Raw genomic sequence first — 24,893 nt, 5'->3', positions numbered from 1 at the left:
AAGCAGCCATTCTTTTTCTTTATGAAGACATACATTGCTGAAGCTGCTCCCTGTCTGGGCTTTCATTTATTCTAGGAGCATCATTGGTAGCAGTGATTTTTAAAACCTGTTCTCTGCTTCTTCCCCCACAAGCCTGATTGTCACCTCCACCTGCATCTGCGGTGGGCAGACAACCCCTATGTGTCAGGCACAGTGCACACCAAGGACACTGCACCAGGGCTCATCATGGGGGCAGGTAAGTCCATGGCATTGCTTTTGAACACCTGAAATCTGTCAGGGATTCTTTGTAGAGCTAGTCTTTGGATTTGTAAGAATACCATGCTAAAAACATTGCCAAAATAAGGCTTTCCTGCAGAATAATCCTTTATGGAATCTTTGGATGAAGAAATTCTATATATAAGTTAATGGAAGGTCCAGAGTTGTGTCTTCTCAGACACAGATCTATATCAGATCTTAATCAGTCACCTGGGTCTATCATGCTCTGCTGTGATGTGCAGTACCACCTTCCTCATTCATGTGGAGGTGTGGTGGTGGCTGAAGGACATGTCCTGCATTCTTTTTCTCTGGAAGTGATGTGCAGTCCCTTCAGCATCATGAATAACCCAGAAAAACAGTGGTCAATCCTTTGTTCTTTAAGCCTGGATAATTTGTCTAGCAATTTTTATTAATTCCTTTCTTCCTAAAGAGAGAGGAATTGAAAGAGGCTGTGTTGGGAACAATGCTGGTTGTGGCTTCTCCATTATAACTTACATATGGAGTTATGTCAGTGTGAAGTGGAATTTAATAAAGGAAATTCCATTGCCGTGTTGAGCACTCATCAAGAAAAATATTCACATAACTCAGTTTTGCTTTGTATCTTTGTAATCCATCTATTCATTTTATTTAACCTTCTGTTTATTAGTTTCAAAATTGTCTAAATGTTAACAATACTGAGAGCATTTTAAACTTGTATTATTTTATTCTTATATTATGGATAATGTTTAGGTGAAATGCACACATGTAGGCTTCTCTTTTCATAAAAATGCATCTGTTTTTAATGAATAATGGCTTCTACTTTATCTTACATTAGTCTCTGACACACAGCTTACTAAGTTGAAAGTTTCCTAAGAATGTCAAGGTGAGAATATTTGGTGCTTAAAGAGAACGACAGCTGCCAGTACTGGTAATTTTTAATATAACTGAAGACTTCAAGTTTTTCTGTAATGAAAAGGGAGTTCATAGTATTTTACTGGAGACAGATATACCTGGTGAAATGCTGCTATGTTTTTATTGGAACAAATGAGACTAAGAATTTGTGCAATGCCCTCGTAGATAGATTCCTAATATGTGTTCAGGTCAAACTTCATGAATTCAAATGTTTAAAAAAATATCTTCCATTTCAAATATCTTCTTTTTTCACTAAAGCACTCAAAATGTAGATTCTTAGTTTTAGCCTTATCTTATCATGCTTAAATGCCTTCCATTAGCAAATTAATCAGGGAGATTTAATTAGTCCATTATTCTATTTCATTTTTCTTTCTGTTTGCACTGTAATCTGATGTGTTGAACTGATATTTGTTGAGATGTTGGGTTGTGTTCTTTGTTTGGAGTTTGTAGATGTTTTTTAAATGTGCTGTTTTCTGAGATCACATTAGGGAGGGCAGGTTGTAGAAGAGCATTTTGCCCTCAATTCCTTTCTAGAATGGGGTGACATTTATCACTGTGACATGGTCTTACTCTGCCAGGTAGAGAACTTGTCAACAACTTTCCTCAACATGATCAGGAGGGAGTGATTTTGATAACATTCTGATGTCACGAAGAAATGAACTAATATGTTAAATTTGACTTGCCTGTGGAGCAACCAGTAATGTAATGGGAATGGTAGAAGGCACCCTTGCTCAGTTGCAAGCCACCTTGCTGTTGGCTACCTACCCCCTGAGCGAGGTGGTGGGAAAGTGGGAAAAATTTGAGTCCAAGAGAGTGCAGTGTGTCCTTTTTCTGGTAGAAGAAAAACTTCTGTAGCTGAAAACAGAGCAAAGGGATCTATTTTGGAGCCTTAAAAAATACTACAGAGCAACTGCATCCCCTTGCCAAAAGATGACCTGAATCAACTCTGATTTTGACTTGCATTTACATTTTTTGAATGCCCAGGTCATCTGGATTCAGTGCATGTGTTCAGTCTTATCTGGCAAACTTGATACCCTTGTAAACTTACACTTCTTATCAGAAATTCTTTACATAGAGTGAGCCTGAATTTCCTTTGGCCTGATCCTTGAAACTGATAATCCTATATGTTGATTCAGAATCCTGAATCAACATAAGTATTAGGTTCTTAGTAGATCCAGGAATCAGATTATTTGGGCCACATCACACACTATTGGAATTTTACTGTTAGATTTAGGGAGATCACATCTTCTGGAAATGACTGAAGGAGATAAAATCTGTGAATGTCAGTTGATCACAGCATGTCTAGGAGTCATCAGTGCCTTGTGCTGTAAAAAGCAAAATTATTCTTGGTGTGAAATAGGTAAATAATTGCCAGCAGAGAGAGGGAATTATTAATACTCTGGCAAAATACTGTACAGTGACATTATTAATACGACTGTGTACAATTCTGATAATCAATTTTCAGGACCAGTGAGCAGGTGCTAAGAAGATCTCTTTGGCAGTTGATGGAAATAGAGAATATTTACAAGAAAACCCCCATTAGCTGAAAAACTAAAGGACACTAAAGAATATGATTTTTTTTTCCTGGCAGGGGAACCACAGGGTAGAAACAAACAAGTGATGCAGACAAGTGGATAAGAACTGGAAATATGGTTCCTAAGCATAAGAACCCTATCAATCAAAAAGCAAAAAAAAAAATCTCTTTAAAAAGTGGATTTTGGCTTCTTTCTGGGAAGCTTATACAACACAGCTGCTTTTGGTAATGGAAAAGCTATTCAGTGACTTAAGTAAAGTTTTGATATGGAAAATGCTGGAAAAATCAGAGATCAGAGACTACTGAATATTGTTTTAATTTTTAAAAAGGGAATAATTAACTGGTGAACTGCATTTACCACCTAGAAAATTGGGAAAATTTAACCTCTTTAATAAAATGATAACATTGCATCCTTTTAAACTCATGTTTACAAATAGAAACCCCACTCTGTTAAACTTGCATAAATAGTTCTCAGGAACTCATATTTTTAACTTCTGTCTATATAAAAATTGTTCAGACAGAATATTAAATTTTGTAGCTCCATACAAGAGTGGTATTTTAAATAACTGCTTTGCTCCCTTTAAGAAATGCAATAGGACTTTGCATTTACATTTGATTTTTGTGCATTTTAATCTTGGCAACGACTTCTATTTCTCACAGCATCAGCTATGAAATGTGTGTCAATTGATGTGTAAATTTTTACTATAAACTTGCTGAGGACTTTTCTATGAAAAATGTTTAGAGTAGTGTAGCTTTTTCAGGTGCTAGTTTACAATAATTGCCTGCTTAGCTTCCAATCCAGATGGTAAATCAAGCAAGCAGTAAATTCTGCACATTCACACAAATTGAGGAAGTACTGGAGAAGTTCTGTTTACTTTTTCTCATATCAGGGCCAAATATAATTGCATACATTGTGGTGAATTTCTATCATTTTTCACAGAGGTAGCACACTAGGATGCCTCTATCAAAAAAGGATAAGGGAACAGGGAGATGATTGAGCATTTTCCAGTACATTTTGGAGTGAACATCCTAAAATTCCTTTAAATTTTTGTCACATTCCTCAATTCTGATTCCCCACTCCCTCATCTGAACACATCTTCAGCTTGCCAGGCAAAACTGTGTGTCTGGGAGATTTAAATACAAATTGATTGTATGTTTGTTCTATACTGTGACTACAAGATTGCAAACCATGAAATTTTAACTTATTGTGCATGGCCCAAGGGATGTTACAACTGTATTAATTACCAGTAATCCAGGCAAGGCACGTCTCTCTTTTTGGAGTAGGTGTCTGCCTGTATGCTCAATTTAAAGGATTGGAAAAGATTTTCCATATTAGAAGGATTATCTAAGCATTGCATATGGGGATTATTTCTTCTTACTGTAAACATGTTCAAAGTCACATGTAAAAATATGGGTAAACACAGTGATAACTAGCACTTGAAACATGTAAATTGATGGTAAATTTTAAGTGAAGTAATCTTCCATATTTTTTGTGATCCAGTAAGAACCTGCAAAAATTTCCCTCTTGAGATCTATATTGAGAGCTGTGTTTCTCACAGCTGTACCCCTTTCCAGAGAGCTTTGCTGGCCACCAGACATCACTGAAAAACATTGATTTCTTTTACATCCCTGTGCTACCAGCTGCTAAACTGTCATGTGCAGAGGTACAGAAAGCTTAGAAAAAAGCTATGTTGAACAGTTGTTAGTGCCTCTGTATTCTAGTTTTTGGTACTGCCACCCTGCTAGGATGGAACACATGATTTTATGCAGTTACTTAAAATCAGCCTTTACTCAGACAGTGAAAAAGCAAAAGATTTCATGTATCGCAAAACACATTTTGGAAAGGTTTCTAAGAATGCAAGTAACAGAAGTGGAAAAATTACTGTTCTTAATCAAAAACTGGAAAAGGCAGGCCAAAATATTTCCTTTTGCTTCCTGAATAGAAGCAGTGTCAGAACATAACAGCAGAGCAAAACTGACTCAGGCTGAGTCCATCTAGCAGAGTGTTATGGCTGTGTTGGCAAAAGCCTTTGGGAGAGTGTTTAAGGACAATTCAGGTGTGTATCGTCCCCCAGGCATTGGAGAAGACACACAAATGAGTAATTTAGTCACAAAAAGAATACAAAATATTGTAAGACAAATTTGAAAAGTTTCTGTATTACAAACAAAACTTGCTGAAACTGGATGGTAAACACTCTGTATTGTGTCAGAGGAGTTTTCAGGGCACTCAGATCAGAAGTCCTATGAGAATGGTACCATTTGTAGCTGTGGCTAGTAAAACCTTTTCATGGTTTAAGTCCAGCCAGCAACTAAGCATCACACAGCTCTTTGCTCACTTCCCCTGCAGGAGGATGGGGGGAAGGGAATTGGGAGTGAGGGAACTCATGGATTGAGATAAGAGCAGCTTAAATAACTTGAAATAAATAAAAATAATAAATTGAAATTAAAAGAAAAATGAGAGAGAAATGAAATCCAAGAAAAGGAAGTGATGTAAGTGAGAACAGTTGCCTACCTCCAAACACCTGGTGCCCAGCCTGTCCCTGAGCAATGGCCCTGCACGAGCCTCTCCCCCAGTTTATTGCTGAACATGCTGACACATGGCCTGGAATATTCCCAGGTCAGCTGGGCTTATTTATCCTGGCTGTGCCAATTTCCAATTCCTTGGTCACCCTCTGCTTCCTCACTGCTGGAGTCGGGTGAGGAGCAGAAAAGGCTTTGACTCTGTGTAAGCAGTGCAGGACTGAAAACATCTTTGTATTGTCACCAACACCTTCTCAGTACAGGTCCAAAACACAGCTCTGTACCAAGTGCTGTGAAGGAAATTCACTCTACCACAGCCCAAAACAGCCCATGCCTGCAGCTGAGTCCCCATTCCAGTTGCAGTTACTTTTTCAGTATGAACCTGAGTTGCCTTCAGTGTATGAGATTACATTTGCACGTTTCCCCAGATGGATTTTGACACAGACAAACTAACACAGACCCACCAACATGATAGAAAAGTTTATTTGCTGTAGTGGCACACCTGAGGGGTTACTGCAGATATTTACAACTGTAATAAGAAACACAAATTTTGGTGTGGCCCACCAGGCAAAGTAGCTCACTGATATTTGGGGGGTGTGGTACAATCCAAACACTTCAGGGCATGGTGGGAATTGTACTCAAACATTGTTGGCTTCCAGTCTTGGGCTGGGCATAATTGTTTTTCATCTTCTCCTGTCCCTTGGTCACAACAATAACAGTTGTGCTCACATCTTATTGGGTGCCACACTTACCACAAATATATTTTATGAATCTCATCAGATATGTCATGGAAAGGTTCAGAATTTCTCAGTTCTACTTTGACTGCTGCTGTGGCTTTGTAGTTATTTGTTTGCAGTGTTATTAATGTCAGGATTTTTTAGCATTTCATTTGATGTGAATTGGAGCTGTTGTAAAGGGGTTTATGGGGTGCCATTACATGCACTGTGTTAAGTTAGCTGGTTTATCCAGTAACACAACATTCTACAAGGTAGCTAGAGCTTAAAATTATGCACTTTATTTTAAATCTCAAAAAGAACAAAATGTTCCAAATCTTTGAAGTTATTTTTTATTAGCATATTGAAAAATAAAGTTAAAACAATGTAACTTTTTAAATAGAGAAAACTCATAACTCTTTTGTCACACATGTTAAATAGAAAGGTTTGCTAATAAAAGTGGGGGGAGTTCTCTTGGATCTTTGAAGGACTTAGTTTTATTCCAGTTCTACTTTTTCAGTCTAACAGCTTTCAGAGTGGCTTTTTTGTGGCTTATAAAACTTATGCATCATTATGTGTTCCTGTGGAAGTTTCCTTCTGTGTGTCACATGTCAGGTTTGGCTGCTTGGGTGCTTCCCTCTGCACTTTGCAGGAGCCTGCCTGTCTCCCGTGGTGCTGCCGCTTTCCTTCTTTTGGCCTTGCCCGCTTTTTCTGTCTGAATCCACTGATGCTCTTTTTCAGCAGGCCATGGTCTATGGTACCCACAGAGAAAACTTCACTTGCACTGAGAAGTTTTATCCTTCCTTACAGAAAAGTGTTTTATGGGTTTGGGGTTTTTTCTGCTTGAAGACTTTGTTTTACAAAGTTTACAAAATTACGTCATATAACTGTGTGTCCCCAAAAATCTGGAAGTAGTGAAAATTACAGCCTTCATTAATTACACAATTAAACATTGTGTCAAAAGTCAGCGGGACTGCATGCACCACTTCTGGCCTTCCACCCTCAGCCTATTGATGGCTTCTCTTCAAAGGTCAAACATCACTGAAGTCCTTTTTCCCAAAGCAGTGTCCCAGATTCTGTTCCTGTTGGCATCAGTTGTGGTTTAGGCAGAATGAAAAGTCTCTGGAATTATAACTGAGCCTACCAAGTCCTTTTGCTCTTTTACTAAGAAAAGACAGTAAAGGTAAAATCAGAACTAGAAGAAGTCATGTCTGTCTTTTAACGTAGCTGCAAATACAATGTTGCTAATGTCATTATTAAATCAGCTGGATAGAAAAGGCTTTTTAATGAAGCACAAGTAGATGCTGTTTAGTTTGCAGAGTAATTTTCCATTAGCAAGGCAATTTACCACTGAATTCTTTAAAGAGCAGATCCCTAGCAATGCTCAAAATAAAGACCTACTCATGCAAGTAGAATTCAGTAAGTGGTGAAAAGAGGGAGAATAAACAACATTTATTCAGGAGCAAAACTAACACTACATTTATTAAAGTTATCTGTGTAAAGAAGAGTGTAGACTGATGGGAGTATGTTAGATTCTATCAAGCAGATAAATATTTCTGTTTTCAGCTATCCTATAGAAAACATTCTGTGATTAACTTCAGTAGCACAAGAATATGTCCATTTGCAGGTGATACAGCAGTGAAAAGTATAACAGAGGAAAGTAAGAATAGCAAAAGAAATGTATTTTGTATATGCAGTTTATCAAATCTTCCTTCCCTTCCTTCAGCCCTGAGCAGGTAATTTCTCATTCATATCTCCTTCTAGTGATCAGATTAATCTTAAAGCTGTATTTGGGGAGAAAATATAACTGAATTAATGTCTGCAGCTTTCCTTTTGGAACTATTTCATTTGTTTATATTCATGGGAGGTCTAGGTTAGATATCAGGAAAAGGTTTTTCACCCAGAAGGTGATTGAGCTTTGGAAGAGGCTCCCCAGGGAAAGGGTCACAGCATCATGCCTGCATGAGTTCAAGAAGCATCTGGACAATGCTCTCAGGCTCATGGTGTGATCCTTGGGATGTCCTGTGCAGGGCCAGGAGTTGGATTCAATGATTGTGATGGGTCCCTTCCAAGTCAACATATTCTATGATTCTATGAGCAACTAAATCTTTACTAAATTATGTGATAAATGAGGGAATGTGGAGTGTGTTGGAAAGATGAAAACCCAAGAAAAACCCAAGAATGAGAAGTGGCATCTTCTGAACTGTTAGATGCAATTTAAAGGAATTAACTGACTCCTATAAATTCCCTGATTCAATATAAGTATTCCAGTCCTGTCTGGGATGTATTGAGAATTAAAGGAGGTAGAGTTATCTTATTAAAGAGTGGAGCACATGCACCCTTGATGGTCTAAATAGAGTGTGTATTTTGGGCAGTGGGTGCTGTCATTCCTCTTGGGAACCTTTCAGCAAGCACACTCTGTATAAACAGATCTGGTCTAAAACCAGCTATTTATATAATACACAAGTGAAATTTCATAGTGCTGTTCTAATCTCAAGTGTTTTCTTTCATAATCTCTTCTGCTTAAGAGGATCTGATAATTTTCATCTTATTTCTGCAGTGAAAACATACAAACCATAAATTTAAGTCTAAATCCCCAGGAGGATATCATTTTAAAGGAATATTGTGCCATGCATGATTCTCCCCTAGAACATTAAGCTGCCTGATGGTTTAATAATTTGCTATTTGAAGTACTGCATGTTAAAAGATGGAGATCTCTGTACTTGGGACTGCATCTGCTATCATCTTCCCTAAGTTTAAAACTTCTCTTAACTTTGAATTCAGTTAACTGAATTCCCCTCAGTGCTATTTGTCAATATATTCAGTAATTTTCTGCTTAATATTTAGGTAAATCAAATAATTCTGCTTTCAATTCTTTTGTATTTACTCTTTTTCAAAAGCCCTGTACCCTCTTTTCGTGTTGCATATTTCACCAGATTCTAGTCTAGCTACCACTTCATCAAGTTTTAAAGATAAAATATTTCATTTTAACAGTTTGAGTACAATGTGAATAACTTCACAGAATATTATTAAGGTCAAAGCTTCTGAATTTATGGATGTTTCATACTTACATCTTAAATATATGTTGTTTCATAATAAATTTTCAGCATGCAGGAACAAAACTAAAATGTTGGTCTCACTTCTGCATTTTGGTATTAGAATCAAGCCTCATTGCTTCCACCTATGGACAACCTAGCAATGAAAAGGAGGACTTTGAAATTGTACATATGTGTTTGTAAAGGATTTTGCTGGTTCTACCAGAAATGAAGTAAGCCTGCTGTGTTTAGTTCTTGCTCTGACCTGGAAACTTCTGACTCAGACTGGCATCAGGACTAGATCCAATCTCTCTTGCCCATGTGGATGCAACCCTTGTTTTCTCCTCTTTTGTGACAGGTAACCTGGGGTCCCAGCTGGTTGAGTATAAAGAAGAGATGTACATAACATCTGACTGTGGCAACACGTGGCGTCAGGTAGGAGGCATAAATCATCAAAGGAACCTGGAAATAATTCTAATGTACCAAATGTGATGAATTATGTAATGCTTAACTAATCTTTAGATACTCACTCTTTTGAAGGAGGTGGTATTATTATCTCCAGTTTGCTTGGAAGCTAAGAGATTAAGAACGTGATTTTCTAGGACTCAAATTGATCAGGCTGTCAGGTTCTGCTGAAGTTCAAATAGTTTGGTCTTTTTAAAGATCCTATAAGTATCTTATGCAAAAAACATAGTGTCTGTTTTGGTTTTTAATAATTTAAGTAATCTTCCTATGCTAATGATGAAGTGGACTTGGACTAGATCTTGCAGTACAACATTCTGAGCTAAAAGACATAGCTTAGGTACAGGGGCAAAAATTCTTCTGCTTCATAGTCTGAAAGCTGTTACTAATGCATAAACTTTTTCTTCATTGAAACGGAGACAGTTAAAAGATATTTTCAAAAAATAATAAAAGTTTTTAAGTCTTTTGGCATGATTTAATAAATTCAGGGACTACAAATACCAAAGTGTTAAAAAGAGAACAGTGATATCATAATGCTACTTGAATTCTGGATGGCTTTTTCTTCCACTGGCTAGTGTCAGTTCAAGCATTTCACCTTTCTCATGTGTTGTTTCCTAAGCTGCTGTGTCTCAGTGTGGTGGGTTTGCCCTGGCTTGGTACCAATCTCTCTCTGTCACTGCTGTCCTCAGCTGGACAGGGGAGGGAGAATATAACAAAAAGCTCATGGGTAATTGGTTGGTCACCAATTACCATCACAGGCAAAACAGACCCAACTTGGGGGGTATTTATTTGATTGCCAATTAATAGCAGAGTAAGATAGTGAGAAATATACCCAAATCTTACACCACTTCCCCCTACCTCTCCCTTCATCATGGGCTCAACTTATTAATTTTCTACCTCCTCACCCTGAGCCACACAGGGGGATGTGGAATGGGGGCTGTGGTCAGTTCAACACACATATCTCTGCTGCTCTTTCCTCCTCACAGGGAGGACTCCTTACACCCCTGCTCCAGTGTAGGGTTCCTCCCACAGGAGACAGCTTTCAATGAACTTCTCCAACATGAGTCCTTTCCATGGGCTGTAGTAAGTTCTGCAGAGTGGGTGTTTCCCATAGGCTGTAGCCCCTCAGGAGCATGCTGCTCCAGCATGGGTGTCCTCTGGGATCATAAGTCCTACCAGCAAACCTGCTCCAGCATTGGCTTCCTGTGGAGTCAGAGCCTCCTTCAGACATCCACCTGCTCCACCCTGAACCTCCATGGGCTGCAGGTGGATCTCTGCTCCACCCTGGGCCTCCATGGGCTGCAGGTGGATCTCTGCTCCATCCTGGGCCTCCATGGGCTGCAGGTGGATCTGTGCTCCATCCTGGACCTCCATGGGCTGCAGGTGGATCTCTGCTCCACCCTGAACCTCCATGGGCTGCAGGTGGATCTCTGCTCCACCCTGGGCCTCCATGGGCTGCAGGTGGATCTCTGCTCCATCCTGGGCCTCCATGGGCTGCGGGGCCCAGCTGCCTCACCATGGGCTGCTCCAGGGGCTGCAGGGGAACCTCTGCTCTGGCACTTGGAGCACCTCCTGGCCCTCCTTGTGCACTGACCTTGGTGTCTGCAGGGCTGTTCCCCTCTCATATGCTCACCTCTTCACTCCTGCTGTAGTTGCTGTTGTGCACTTCTTAAATACATAATCCCAGAGGTGCTACTGCTGTCGCTGATAACTCAAACTTGAGCTGAGTCAGTGGACCAGTGGCATGTCCATCTTGAAGCTGGCTGTAGGATGTGGGAAAGCTTCTCTAGAAGTGTCTCAAAGAAGCCACCCCAGTGGACTTACCTGCTACCAAAACCTGGCTGTGCAAACTCAATGCACTCAGCATAGGGGTATTTTCTTTCTCTGTATATGTATATAGAAACAATACACTATATCATATCGATGCTACTTATAATAGATATCCAGGATTAAAAAAAGCATCCTCAAAGGACCAAAGTGTTTTCAAAAAATAATTTAATTTCAGTTAGTTCAGCTGAAATAAAATTTTGGTATTTTTAAAAACCATTAAGTGTGAAAATATTCTCAGTAGTGTTACTGACTGAGCTTGGGGAATTTGAGGTTAAAAGGGAAAAATACAGACAGTTACTTATATTGCTGTTGTAGGGTTCCATTAGTATTCTGCAGAGTACTTTAAAAAGAGTTGGTTTATTTTTGTAATGATAATGTCCTTTGATGTTTAAAAGATAAAATTTTATACCAAAGTCCATCTTGAAATCTACTATACAATAAATAGGTGTGTAAATGCAAAAGCCTTCCAGGATTTACAGTGGGTACTGTGTTGTTTAATACTTCTCAGAGGCCTCTCATAATTTCTTGTCAGCATTTGCCAAATTTTTATAGTTTTTCTGGGATGAAAAATAAGAAGAAAAGAGGAATGACATCAAATTAATATTTTCACTGCTTTTTATTTGTAGAGACACACAGGTAAATTATATATGTTACAACTTGACCCTGAGGTGCCTAATTATGCTGTAAAATCAACCACAAACTGATCCCTCATTGTGACAGTCTAAATGGCAAACAACATTGCTAGCTCTATGTTAATTGAAACTCTTCTGAAGCCCTTGAAAGAGCTTGCTAAATTCTAATATTTGTGATCAGAATGAAACTGTAGATTATTTTATGTATTTCATGGCTTCACTGTGCACAATTAAACAATTCTTTCAGAGGACAGCAGCACATTTCCTTTCTCTGCTGGAGTTCTTACAACAAAAGAGAAGGCTTCAGTCAGGTGATACAGGAATTTAGATAATTCAGTAAATTGCAGGTCTTGTGAGCTGGTGAAATCCTGTGCTTTGGCACAACACTTTGTCTGAGTTTAAGTCTCAGCCTTGGAGTCTTTGTGGTTGTCATTAATGAGGGCCTGGCACCTTTCTCACAAGCTCACATGATGTTACTGAGCTGTGTACAGAGGAGGAGAGGAGCATTTTGTGCTTGGGTAGAGAGAGAATGAAGAAAAGCAAACATAAGAGACTTTGGGGAAATTGTAGTGCAAAGAATTAATTAAACCTTTATTGACATAATAGCAGCATTGGTTCATAGGACTGTGGATTACAGGACTGTGGGGAAGGTCAAAGATCCTGTAATTCAATGATGTGCTCTGAGAATCAAACCTTCCATAGCTTGCATTTGATGTGGTCATGTAAGGGTTCAGGAAGACTTACCTATAAACACAGCCAGAGTTCATAGACAGAAATGAATGCTTAAATAAGAGGTTTTGAAATTAAGTAAATTCTGGTGATAAATAGATATATCCAGGAAAAAAATCAGAAGGTTGGTGAGGTGGACAGTAAATACAGTCAAGTGATATGCTGGTGTCAAAACCCACAAATATAATATTATTAATTTTTTTTGACCTCTGTGTTAGGTCTAACATCTGTGTTTAGATAACATAGGCCTGTGATAGAGGCACAGTATCAAACATGCTTGAGATCCCTGCTCTGCTGCTACAAAGACCAAAGCAGAGTGGTAAATTTGTCTGTGCAAACCCTACAGTACAGCAGGCTGGGTGATCCTCTGGCATGCACTGAGCTCTGCAGTGTCTGCATCCCCACTTGTATGTCTTTGCACAGGTGCTGCTTCAGGGCTCCCCTGGTTGGCCAGGTAATGGGGATAAATTTATTATTGCATTTCATCCATGGTTTTGTGGTTGTTCCTGCATCCTGCCTGTGTCAGGTCATACTAGGAGCAAAACCAAGAATTGTTATTATAAACAACCATAGTACCACTTGTGCTACTTTCAGTTGTTCTTCTAACTTTCTGTTGCATAGCTGAGCTGGTTGTTGGTATATCTTGAAACCATCACTCTTTTGTTTGAAGAAAACTGAAAATTGTGGCAATGTACTGTACAACATTGCCCTGTAAATAGCAGTTGTGCTTTAGGAGATGATTGGCAAGCAGCTTAAACATCCATGCCATGAACTGGACTGTAGAAGAAAGGAATCTCACCTTGACATTATCATAAAATACATAGGCTTAGAGTCATAGAATCATTAGAAAAGACACTTAAGATCACTAAGTCCAACTGTTAAGTGCCTAGTGGACCATGAAGATGTAGCCTAAGGTGAACTCATGTTTATTTGAAAGATTTCTCTGTCTGTTACACCAGGAGAACAATATAATAAAATGTGTTAATGAACATGAAATATTAGGATACTCTGTTAAGTGCTAAGGATTACCTTATGTATACATATGAGTGGTTTTATTTTATTATAATACTGGTATCTGTTCACAAGTCTGGTTGCTGTTGTTATGTTAACAGCATCTGTTACAACACTGTACCTGAAATTCAGCAAAGTATTTATACACCAAAGAGTAAGAGAAAGGTCTGGATTTCAGAGGAAATGGCATAAATAAAATGAAGAAGTCAGCAATAATAAACCTTTCACATTTGATCTGCTACCAGAGTAGCTCTTGCAGCAACAAAATGTTCAGCAAAACTAATGAGGTTACAGAGAAAGCCTTTTGGATGTCTAGGAACTAAATCTAGATCTCTAGAGCTTTAGTCTGCTGGTCTTTTGTTGGAATATTATTTATCTGTGTCAAATCCTTGTGTATCAAAGCAACTTGGAAAACCTTTGGTTAAGTGAGAATACATGTTTTCCTGCAGGCATTTTAGGAGATAGATGGTAACACTTATAAGCACACCAAAATAGGATGTAATTCCAGCATTCCAACCCTGAGGATGTCTAGCCATGGCTCATTCTGTGTAGAAAAGCTTCTTTTTCCAGATTTAAATTTAGTAATGGATATCACTTGAAATAAAAAAGTAATCTCAGGAATTTTTGTTTATTCTTGCAACTTCTGTAATGCAAAGTAAAATTGTATGGCATCTATTTTTCTAGGAGCACTTAAATATGCTCTCACTGGTTTCATGGAGCTGTCCCAATTTCTTCCAACAGATATTCTGGCCTGAAATAGCTGCTGCAGTGTTGGGACAGACATTGAAAGAAAAGCATTTACAGCTAAAGGAAGCGGGTAGAATAGGAGTTGATATTGTGATTATAAAGCACAAAACGTGCGCAAAAAATTACAGAAATAGGTTATAAAAATCTTTTGCTGTAGTGGCTGGCTAGTAGTAAGGATCAGAATAGATTAATTGCCTGCTTTAGCTAATGAAGAGATGTTTATTAGAATTCGTGGCCTGCTGTGAACTCACATATCTTCATAGATCTGAACTTCATCTCTCATGCTGGCACCACCTTTGCCTCAATCCTTTGCAAAATGTTTGTCTTGGGCTTTTTTACCAGAAAGTAGAGATAAATATTTACCTTTGCGATAAACAGGCATGAAACTGTTCATTCTTTTCAATGTATTGAAGATGAAGAATTATTTTCATAAGGCTTTCATACATTTTGTTTATAAAAAAATTGAAATGTGTGCAAGAAGAGCATGAAATAACAACTGCATTAATATGCCTTTAACGTGTCCTCTGTGCTTTATAGTGTGCTAAAGCAGGGTTATTAAAATGCTACATGAAGAACCTACCATGGTGCTTTTCTGGGAAAGGCTGATTTGCATTAAGTGGTGCAGGTATCAGCTTCCTTTATCTTTGGTGCTGAAGCTATGGGAGACTTAGTGTCCCAGCACATCCTGTTGCATTTTGGTTTGAGGGAAAGGTCAAATAAAGTTTAGAGGAGGATCAAAACTCTGCTTGCTTATCTGACTCCAGCTGATCTCATCCTTTTGAAGTACATCTAAAATTAATGTCTGTCCTTTACGGAATTCTCTTCTAAAATACACAGCTGGGGGAATGAGTAGGTTGGACTATCAATGCCTCATATCAGGGGTTTGCCTGTAAATTGGCAACACTGAAAAACTGATCAGATACTTGAAGCCCTAGGATTCCCATAAAATATATTCTTACTAGATGAGAGGAAGACTGAGTTCTCAACCCAAATTAAATGCTTCCTATTTTTCAAGTAATTGTGAGTGTTGTGCTGTTAGATATTTTCACCCCAGCTCCAGCTCAGTCTTTCTGAGAAATCCTCTAAATGTAGCATTTCATTTTGCCAAAAGAAGAAAATAAATTACTATTGTCAGTATTTTTTCATTTACAAGGCAAAGTAAAGCTAACCTTTATCATTTTCACCTTTGCTTTGTGAAACCATACAGGAGACTGCATGTTTGTCTATGAAGGCTAAGTGTGTATAATTCTCACATATCACTTGGTTTTGTGTTTAATGAACTACAGAGGTTAATTACAAAAGTAAATCCTGTCTTGAAACAGATTTTAGATGTAAACCAGGAAAGGTATCTACCTGTGCTTTTATTTTAGTACTGCTAGTAACCTCTAGAAAAGGAATTAAAATAATTTATGAATTTTTTAATCCTTTGTACCATTAAATCAATATTACATGTATCTTGGTTCCAAACTCACAGTGGTCTCCATGGGACATCACATAATTGAAATTAAAATCACTGACACTGGAAATGCAGAAAACATGCTGGCACCAATTATTTCATGTTTTGTAGGTTCTGGGGAATATGTGAGAAAGTCACAGACAGCAGTACTTTTTCTTTTTTTCTTAGAATTAGACTGAAAAGCATTTTATTCTGCAGGATACACAGAATAAGGCAAACACCAAAGTAAGGTGATGGGTCACTTGGTGATATATAATAGGAAGGAATGCAGAATGGATGCTATGAGAAATATAAGCTTGGGCTAAAATCACTTTAGGCAGTTTAATCTGACTGTGATTTGAACCTGAACATTTTCTGATTCAGCTTCTTAATTTTCTTTTCTTTTACAGCTGGGAGAAATATAAGACTTAACATGACTTTTATGTTCTTTTCAGTTTGAAGTGTGGACATTATAAAGCATAAGTCTCTTAATTCTTGTTTGCTTGTTCATTTTATTTCAGCTGTTTTGTACATTTGCTTAGCTGGCCTTTTTTTGTCTGACTTGTAGGTCTTTGAAGAAGAGCACCACATCTTGTACTTGGACCATGGTGGAGTTATTGTGGCTATCAAAGACACCTCTATTCCTCTGAAAATACTCAAGTAATTCTACAGTCAATTAGAGTAGAGCTGTTGTGTACTCAAGACCTCAGGCAAAGTTCAGAGTTTAAGATAAGCATTTCATTGTGATCATGTATGAAGCACAGGTGGAGTCAACTTAATTTAACATTCATTGAGTCAACAAAAAAGCAGTTGCATGTTTACTTTAAGATTACTCCATGGTGCTGAAGATACCATGACGTCATGCATTAATCATAATAAAATTTTCTTGCATCAGTGTAGGCATTTTTTGCTTAACAGACTGTTCTGGAACGCTACAGCAGAAGCTGTGTTCAGCATAATTGTTTATCTGCTGCTGGCTGGCACCAGCAGTGCATGTTAGTGATGCTCAGCCTGTGCTGCTTATGTGGCTTACATGGGCAGTCAGGAGAGTTCATTGGGACTGTTAAGTTTCTGTCCTCTCCAAGGGCCATAGGGAAATTGGAAAATAGCCCTGAGTTTCTCTGGCAAGAGCAATTTAATGTAGAGTGTGGGAGCCAACAGGTGAAGGACTTATTTGCGCTTATGTGCTGTGTAATTTGGTGTGCCAGAATCACAGCTCATCTGAGATATTCATGCACAAAGTAACTGCAGTGTGCATAGATCTTCTCATAGATGACAGTGCAGCAAATGGCCTTCTCAGTTTGGAAGGCAGGAAAGGTTTGTTACAAAGCAGTTTGGTATAGAATATCAAGTTTTAGACTGCATGATAGTGCAGCAAAACATGGTAACCTTGTGTAATGGCACACAGAACTATAATCTTCAGCATAAAAATACATCCTTAAAAAAGACATTAAAAGACATAAAAAGACATCTTTATCACTTGTGAATTGGCTCATTTTTGCAGACCTGTTTTATATACATGAATAGGAACTAGGCTCTGTACCTGTACCTAGGCTCTTTTTTGTCTGGACTGAAAGCCATCATTAACCTACTGTCCAAAAGACCTGAAGGAAATGTACAGAAAAAAAGAGACTTTGGGATGCACATTAGAAATATGTTTTGCTGATTCATCAGTATCTTTTGCAAATGTTTAAGTGGTTGGTAGCAGCCATGAAGGGCCATCCTCGTACTGGTGCCTGGAGTTAGTGCACCTCCCATGTTGTACCAGTTGGCCTCTCATGTTTCACTGGCCTCTGCTTAACAGGCCTTTAGCTCAGAGACTACTAGAAAGAATGAAATGTGAATTAATTAGCTTTTGAATCTTCAAGGTAGCAAGATAATTTGTTGACAAAGCTGTTTTTAATCGACCAGAGGAATTTTATTTTTGTGGAAAATTTATTACACCTTCTCATAAAAATTTGAATCCCTGGATAAGGTGCTGAGAAGATCACATTAATATCATGCACTGTCTAGGCACACTCCATTTTGTGAATGAAAATCATAAGCTTTAGTAGTGAGGGGATTTTTAGAGTGCATTCTGCTATGTGTACCAATAGCTGTAAATTAAAGCATTTTCTGCTTTTTTCCAGGTTCAGCATAGATGAAGGCCAGACCTGGAGCACACATAATTTTACCAGCACTTCTGTCTTTGTAGATGGACTACTTAGTGAACCTGGAGATGAGACACTGGTCATGACGTAAGGTTTTGGTTTCACCTCTGTTTTCAGGGCTCTCTCTCTGTATGCATTTGCATAGATTTTCAGCTGTGCATGTTTGAGATGATCCTTGAGTCAGTGGCTTTTGCTTCTCACAGTCACACAGACACAATAATGTCTGAAGCTCCCTGGTATGTAACCTGTCTTTGAAATCATCTGACTGCAGTATTTCAAATGTTCAAATGAAATCTTGCAAAGTTACCACTGGGGAGAGTGGAATAATAGGACTGCTTTACAAATCTGAAAGATGCAGGGGAATAAATAACTATTTCCTCTTGGGTTTTTTTGTTTTCTACAGATTTTTAGTCAGATCAAAAATGTTAAATATCTATTGTCTTCACTGTGTAAATAACTATAGTATTGTCTTAGTAAATAGCACTGCAGTACTTGATGTAACCAAGCACTTTGCTATCAAATATTTGTTTTTATTTTGTGCAGTGACAGAGGCAGATGCTGTGAATAGAGTTAAAAATAACCAAATTCTGCAACTCAGAATTGTTTATCCTGTTTATCTGTGTTTTTCCAAAGGAGCAGGGACATCTGGATCTGAGCTGCACATTTTTCTCCATCTCTAGGATAAATGCTAGTATTTTAGAAGTGTTTGAGAGTAAAAAACACCTGTCCAGCAGGGGAGAAAGGCACATGCTGCCTGCAGCCAGAGAGGGGAGTGCAAATAGGTTGTTGTGTGTGCTTCTGTTGTAAGTTTGTGTGATTCTTTATATTCAGCTCAGTGTGTTCATGACAAGCTTTTTCTCCCAGGAGTTACAAATAGAGCTGCCTTTGACATGTACCAGTAGCATTTTCCTCAGGGAAAAATAAATTAATAACCCAGTGTATAAAGGACCCTCAGCAAAGCAGAAATCCTACTGTATGTAATGTAATTCCAAGGGTTGTGCCAAGTTCATAACACTGTGCAGATGTGGGGTTTGGGCTGTTGGTTGTTTCTCTCTTTCTTCACTGCCCCATTTATCCTCCATTATGCATCTATAACCTGAAAAGAACAGTATTATCCCATCTCTCTCTCTTTTTTCAATACAGGTTTATTTATGATATAATATATGCCACATGGAGACACTTATGCCTCTGAATGAAGGATTTCCATTGATTTCAGTAAAAGTAGATGGATCAAAAGCTTATCCCAAACTGTACTTAATAGCAGATAAAATGATGTGTGGTGACTGTATGCTCTGGGCTTGGGGTTCTTTCCTTATTAAGTATAATTAAAAACAGTGATTCTGTGAAGATGTGCTATAATACCTGGCTGAATGGGCTAAAGAGCTCTTTTAAAACATAATGCCTGTCTAAAATCATCTATCTAAAGTACATGGAGCTGCAGCTAGATTTGGTGCATGAGCCCAATCTGACAACAAAAGCATAATGTGAATTTATATATCCAAAGGCACAGCAAGAGTCTGACTCTAGTGTGTCATGCCAGGCTTGTGGGACCTTACTTTTTAGCTAAATTTACTGAGCATGGACAGCATCAAACATTTAATAGCACAAACTGGCCCTGAAGATTCATGCAAATTTCCTACCAGATTCTAAAGACAATGAGAGGAATAAACCTGCAGTATGTGTTCCATTGTTGCCATTGTACCAACTTCCTGGTCTCTCCCACTACTTTTGACTATTTTCCCTTCAGGGTGATGTTGTCAGCCCAGTGGTGCTCTGTCTGACTTTATGTCAAGACCTTTTGTCGTTCTGTCTGGCTTAGTCCATTTTCCCTGAAAACCTATTCTTGTACTAAATTATTGTGCTTGACTTAATCTACAGTGATTTGTTGTTTTTGAGAAATACACATTCCCTGGAAAAAAAAAAAAAAAAAAAAAAAAACAGAAATCAACTATTCTATATTTTCATTTTGTTAGAAAGAATTTTCTTCCTAGTAGAACATGGTAAGATGACCTTGTAAATGGTAATGGAAATAAATTAATTGAGGAATCCCCAAATCCATTGCCAAGGACCTAGTCTGATGTATTTTCCTAGTACGGGAATTTGATTTTCTTCCTTTGGTATGGAATGTGCTTGAATAAAGACTTTGAATAAAGAGTATGATGTCAAAATCCTCATAAATTGGTAGAGATAGCATAATCCTGAAGTGGGAAGGTAATAACTGAAAAAATGTGCAGCAAAATTAAGGAATAGATAGTATTTCATTTAAAGCTTCTAGAATAGATTCACAAAAGAGTCAAAAGAATATTTTACATGTCCTGAAATTGATGTTCAGGTAAAATCCTGGTTCCACTGAAGTCAGTCTGTGTGTAAGAGACTTCTCATTCTCCAGCATGGTGTCTGGGATATTGTCTGGTCTTGTAAGTGGCTGGCACTTGAATTCCAGTTCTGTCCTCATTTATCCAAAATCACAGAATCATAAAATCACAGAATGGTTTGCGTTGGAAAGGACTTTTGAGACATTTAGTTCTACCCCTCCTCTCATGGGCAGGGACACCTACTAGAATAACTTGCTCAAAGCCCCATCCAGCCGGGCCTTGAACACTTCCAGGGATGGAGCATCCACAGCTTCTCTGGACATGGTCCAACACCTCCACATCTTTCTTGTGCTGGAGACCCCAGAGCTGGATGCTGCACTATGGATGGGGTCTCATGAGAGTGGGCAGAGTGGCAGAATCCTCTCTCTTGCCTTGTGGCCTGCAGTGCTTTGGATGCATTCCAGGATAAATTTGGCTTTCTGGGCTGTGAGCACACACTGCTGGCTCATGTTGAACTTCTTGTCAACCAAAACCTCCCACTCCTTCTCATCAGAGCTGTTTTTAATTCATTCCTCCACCCATCCTGTATTTGTGCTTGGGATTGACACAAACCAGGTGCAGGACCTTGAATTTGGCCATGTTGAACTTTATGAGGTTCACACAGGCCCGCTGCTCAAGGCTTCAGGGTCCCTCTGGATGGCATCCCTTCCCTCCAGTGTGTCGATTGCACCCCACACTTTGGTGTCAGTGGCAGATTTTCTGTGGAAGGACTTGATCCCACTGTCCATGTTCCAGCAAAGGTGTTAAACAGCACTAGTCCCAATACTGACCCCTAAGGAATGTCACTCATTACTGTTTTCCATGCCAAAGTGAAGTGGTCTAGTAGACTTTACTGAAGAAACAGGAAAATGTGAACCTGGCTCCCTCAAGTCTACATTTCAGAAAGTTTTGTGTTTTCTCCAAAACAGAGAGGAAAGCCAAATGTTGACTTGTCAAAAGTTTTCATAAAACTCTGTTGTCATCTGTCAGTCAACATTAATCTAAATCATTCATCGAAATCCCCTGCAGTATTCAAGATATGTACATACAAATGCTAAGGAAAATATGTTTTATTCCATTGTGCTCTGCAAAAGACTTAGTTAAGATTTTTAGGAGTTTTAGTGGTAAAGTATTCAAAAACTTTAGGAGACTCATTCTGTTTTCAATCTGTCTAGATTTCCATTTCTAAAGAGACCTAGTTAGGAGTTTAGAAAAGATAAGCAATTAAGTATTCATAAATTTTAGGGAACTTGATCTGTGTAAAAATCAACCTCTAAATGAGGAGCTCAAATCCAGTATTTATTGCTAAATTAATAAGTAAGGTTTGCTAAGAGATTTTCTCAACAAGTGTATTTTCATCAAAATAGTGCATGGACTAGTAGGTTTTATTTTGTTCTAAATTTGTAAGAACGAAAGTTACTGCAATCCCATTGAACAATACTGAACAATATTTTATAGTTGCAAAAATTACTTGCTAATACTGGATTGAGTAATGGCCTGACTCAGTGCAAAAGGAAGAATTTTTGTGTGTCTGAAATATTGATATTCCTCTCCAGAGGAAATAGTTAATGTAATGAAAGTTTCAAACATGTTTGAAATGCTTCTAAATCACATCTCAGCTTCTGGGAGTGTTTCCCAAACCAGATTATTTAGATTGCAGTGTAAACCCAGTAGGCACAATAACATACGGTACCACAGACCATAGCCCCTTTTAAAAGGCCAATAAGAGGTTACATAAAAGAACTGCTTTTCTTTATGTCAGGTAGAATTAAAATCTTCCTTGTGGGTAATTGTATTTTTTCCAGAGGGCTATTTTTTTGTATTGTCTCACAGAATAACAACTTCGGATGCTGCTGGGAACTTTATGGCATCTCTGAACTCCTGCATACATATTTTGCTGTCTGGAATGCCCATTGTGTTCCTTTGGGCTCCTGGGTGATCATGGAAACAGGAAGATAGTCTAATTTTAACTTACTCAAAACCAGGTTAATGTTAATATGCGTTAGATATTAGGTAGAGCTGTCTGGATTTTTGTAACTGTTGATTCTGCTAGGAATGTCAACCTCACCTTTAACAATGTCAGTAGCAGTCAGCATTACATGTACTTTTTTGGACCTTATTGTCACACATGGCAGGACATTCCTTTTCCTGTCCTCTGAGTATCTTACTAGGTGAAGGTACTTCTCTGTGTTTTGAATTCTTCTCTACTGACTTGCTCATACTGCAACACTTATAAGAGGTAGATAAAGGTAGAGAAAGCCTCATTACAATGGAGAATAGCTGATTTCTGAAGGCAAATTCTGGGTTTTCTTTTCAGCTAGTTAATGTCTTGAATGAGAATCATTGCTCAGTTGTGAAATGGTTGTTCTGCTCTTTGCTTAAGAAGGAACATATCTGAGAGTAGATAGAGGAAATGTGGTGAAAAAAGCATTGAAAAGCAAACTGCTTCTTCTGTTTCAATCTAATCTAGATATCAGCTAATGCAGATGTACAGATCTCTGTTTAGCAGCGAGCCTAATGCTTTTGCTGTCCCCTCTGTGGACACAGATGTTAGCAGAGCAAGTCACAGCATTGCAGTGTCACCACCAAGTTGTGACTTTGGAGTCAAGACCTGGTACTGCCCCAGTCTCTCACTCTCACTCAAAAGAAATTTAGTGGGTAAAGTTTGTTCTTTAAATTTCTTTCCTTACAGTTTCATATTGTAGACAGAAGCACAGGAACAGGGTGCTTTCAGTGTCACTTTAAAACCCATATTTAGTATATTTTTAGGACAGATCTGTTAATATATGTGAGTAAGAGGAACTGAAAAGTTAGGAATTCATGTTCTGTAAGAATGTGTTATTACCTTGTCCCTATTTTCTGGAGGAGAGGACAGAAAAAGGTGATGAGAATTTTTCATTCAGAATAGGTTTTGAGTAATTTTAAGCCCTTTTCACAGAGCGAGTGTCCGAAGCTTTGATCCTCTAACTATGCTTCCCTTTTGGTTTCTATTTCAAATAAATTACCATTGCAAACTTAGACAACAACTAATTTTTTTTAACACTTTATTTGCTTTTGGTTGGGGCCTCAAACTATATTTTGCTCTCAAAATGAAGAAACCACAATTTAGATGACTGTAGTGTATTAACTCCAGCTCTGCTAGGTGAAGTCTGAATAAAGAATTTCTAATTGTGAGAGATTTTTTAAATATATGAGTAGGAAGAGTATTAGCTAAAGAATCCTAAAATTTTGCAAGTCTCCCAGATTAATTTGATCTCTAAGTAAGATGAAAACAGAGAGTTGAATTATGTAAAATCTATCCTCTACAGTGTCATATGTTTCTCTTTAAACAATTTTGTTCACTGTCCGCCTTGTATTTACTTCTGCATAAGACATTAGGCTAGGCACTAAATCTGCAATGTTTTCCAAACAGCATACGTGTTAAAAGGTTGTTCTTGGACAGGAATTTATCAAATAGATGGGAAAAAATGTTGGATGTAATTCACAAATATCATGGAGCCACTGAAATCCTGGCTGAAGTGGCAACACCCTGATTCTGCTTTTCCCCAGCACTACTCAGAACCTAAGCATTCATTTCCATTCTTTTTTCCCCAAAAGAGCTAAAACCAAGATGTTTTGGCATTAAAGAATGAATGGCAATTATTAGCTTATGGGAACAGGAAACAATGAAAAAACATATTTTGGTTCAATTTCAACTAAATTGTTTCCTCCCTTCATTTTTCACTTTGGCAGCCAAAAAAAAAAAAAAACAACCCCAACCAAAACTCAAAAAAACCAGCCCAACCCAGAACCCAGAAACCCTACTCTTCTCTTTAGTGTATTAAGTATATGCATGTGTTTGTAGTTTAAGGCATTTAAATCATAGATGTCTCAGCATATTTGCACATGATCTCCTGTATACACAAGCACTTTTTATGTGCAGTTGCTTTATGTAGGCAGGTGTCCACTTTTGCACATGGAAGCATTCATCATTTCTGTAGCTGCAATTTAGGAAGGCCACCGAAATGTGACCTCTGTTATGTTCTTCTGGAGAATTAGAAAAATATGCTGAATTATAATCTTGATGTGTAACAGACTGCAGCTTGAATCTCACGTTACTTGCATCCATTTTACCAGAAGGAACCCTCTGACTTGTTTAGGTTTTTGTTGATTTTACTATGGTGTAATGGAAGCAAAGACAACTGTTGGAAGGAAAACTCATCTAATAAAGATTCACTTGTCATTTTCTCCTTTGAAAATAATAGGCTTTAAATGTAACTGTAGGACATATTCATGGCTATCTCTGCCTACCCAAATCCCCTTGGAAACTCTTTCAATAATAATATTATTCCTGTGAGTTAAGAAGAGCACTACCTGTTGTCAGTGGCTATACTGAAGAACATCCTTCCCTGCCACCATCTCATCACTTTACTCCTCAGCTAGGTAATTTCTACACAGATTTTGGCAGGTCTTGCTTTATGTTCAAAGACACTGTAATAATATGAACCACAACAGGCAGAACAAAAAGAAGATTGTCACATTGATTTGCTTTTTCAAGGATATTTTCATCATTCACTGTAAAGGTCTATGTGAAGCAAAGGACTCAGCTCATTGAA

At 38.1% G+C, this 24,893-nt stretch overlaps 1 protein-coding gene across 1 annotated transcript in view; it reads left to right on the top strand.

Moving 5' to 3' along the window:
• SORCS2 (sortilin related VPS10 domain containing receptor 2) overlaps positions 1–24,893 on the top strand; it is a 527,396-nt gene that overhangs the window by 463,922 nt on the left and 38,581 nt on the right. The window contains 4 exon segments of the mRNA XM_058804337.1: positions 133–235; positions 9,307–9,383; positions 16,363–16,454; positions 17,924–18,031. Coding sequence (XP_058660320.1) covers positions 133–235; positions 9,307–9,383; positions 16,363–16,454; positions 17,924–18,031 — 380 coding nt within the window.

The sequence above is a fragment of the Ammospiza caudacuta genome, chromosome 4 (genome assembly GCF_027887145.1).
Source record: "Ammospiza caudacuta isolate bAmmCau1 chromosome 4, bAmmCau1.pri, whole genome shotgun sequence".
NCBI classification, from domain to species: Eukaryota; Metazoa; Chordata; class Aves; order Passeriformes; family Passerellidae; genus Ammospiza; species Ammospiza caudacuta.
Note: the sequence above shows the minus strand (reverse complement) of the source record. Positions and strands in the feature narration are given on the sequence as shown.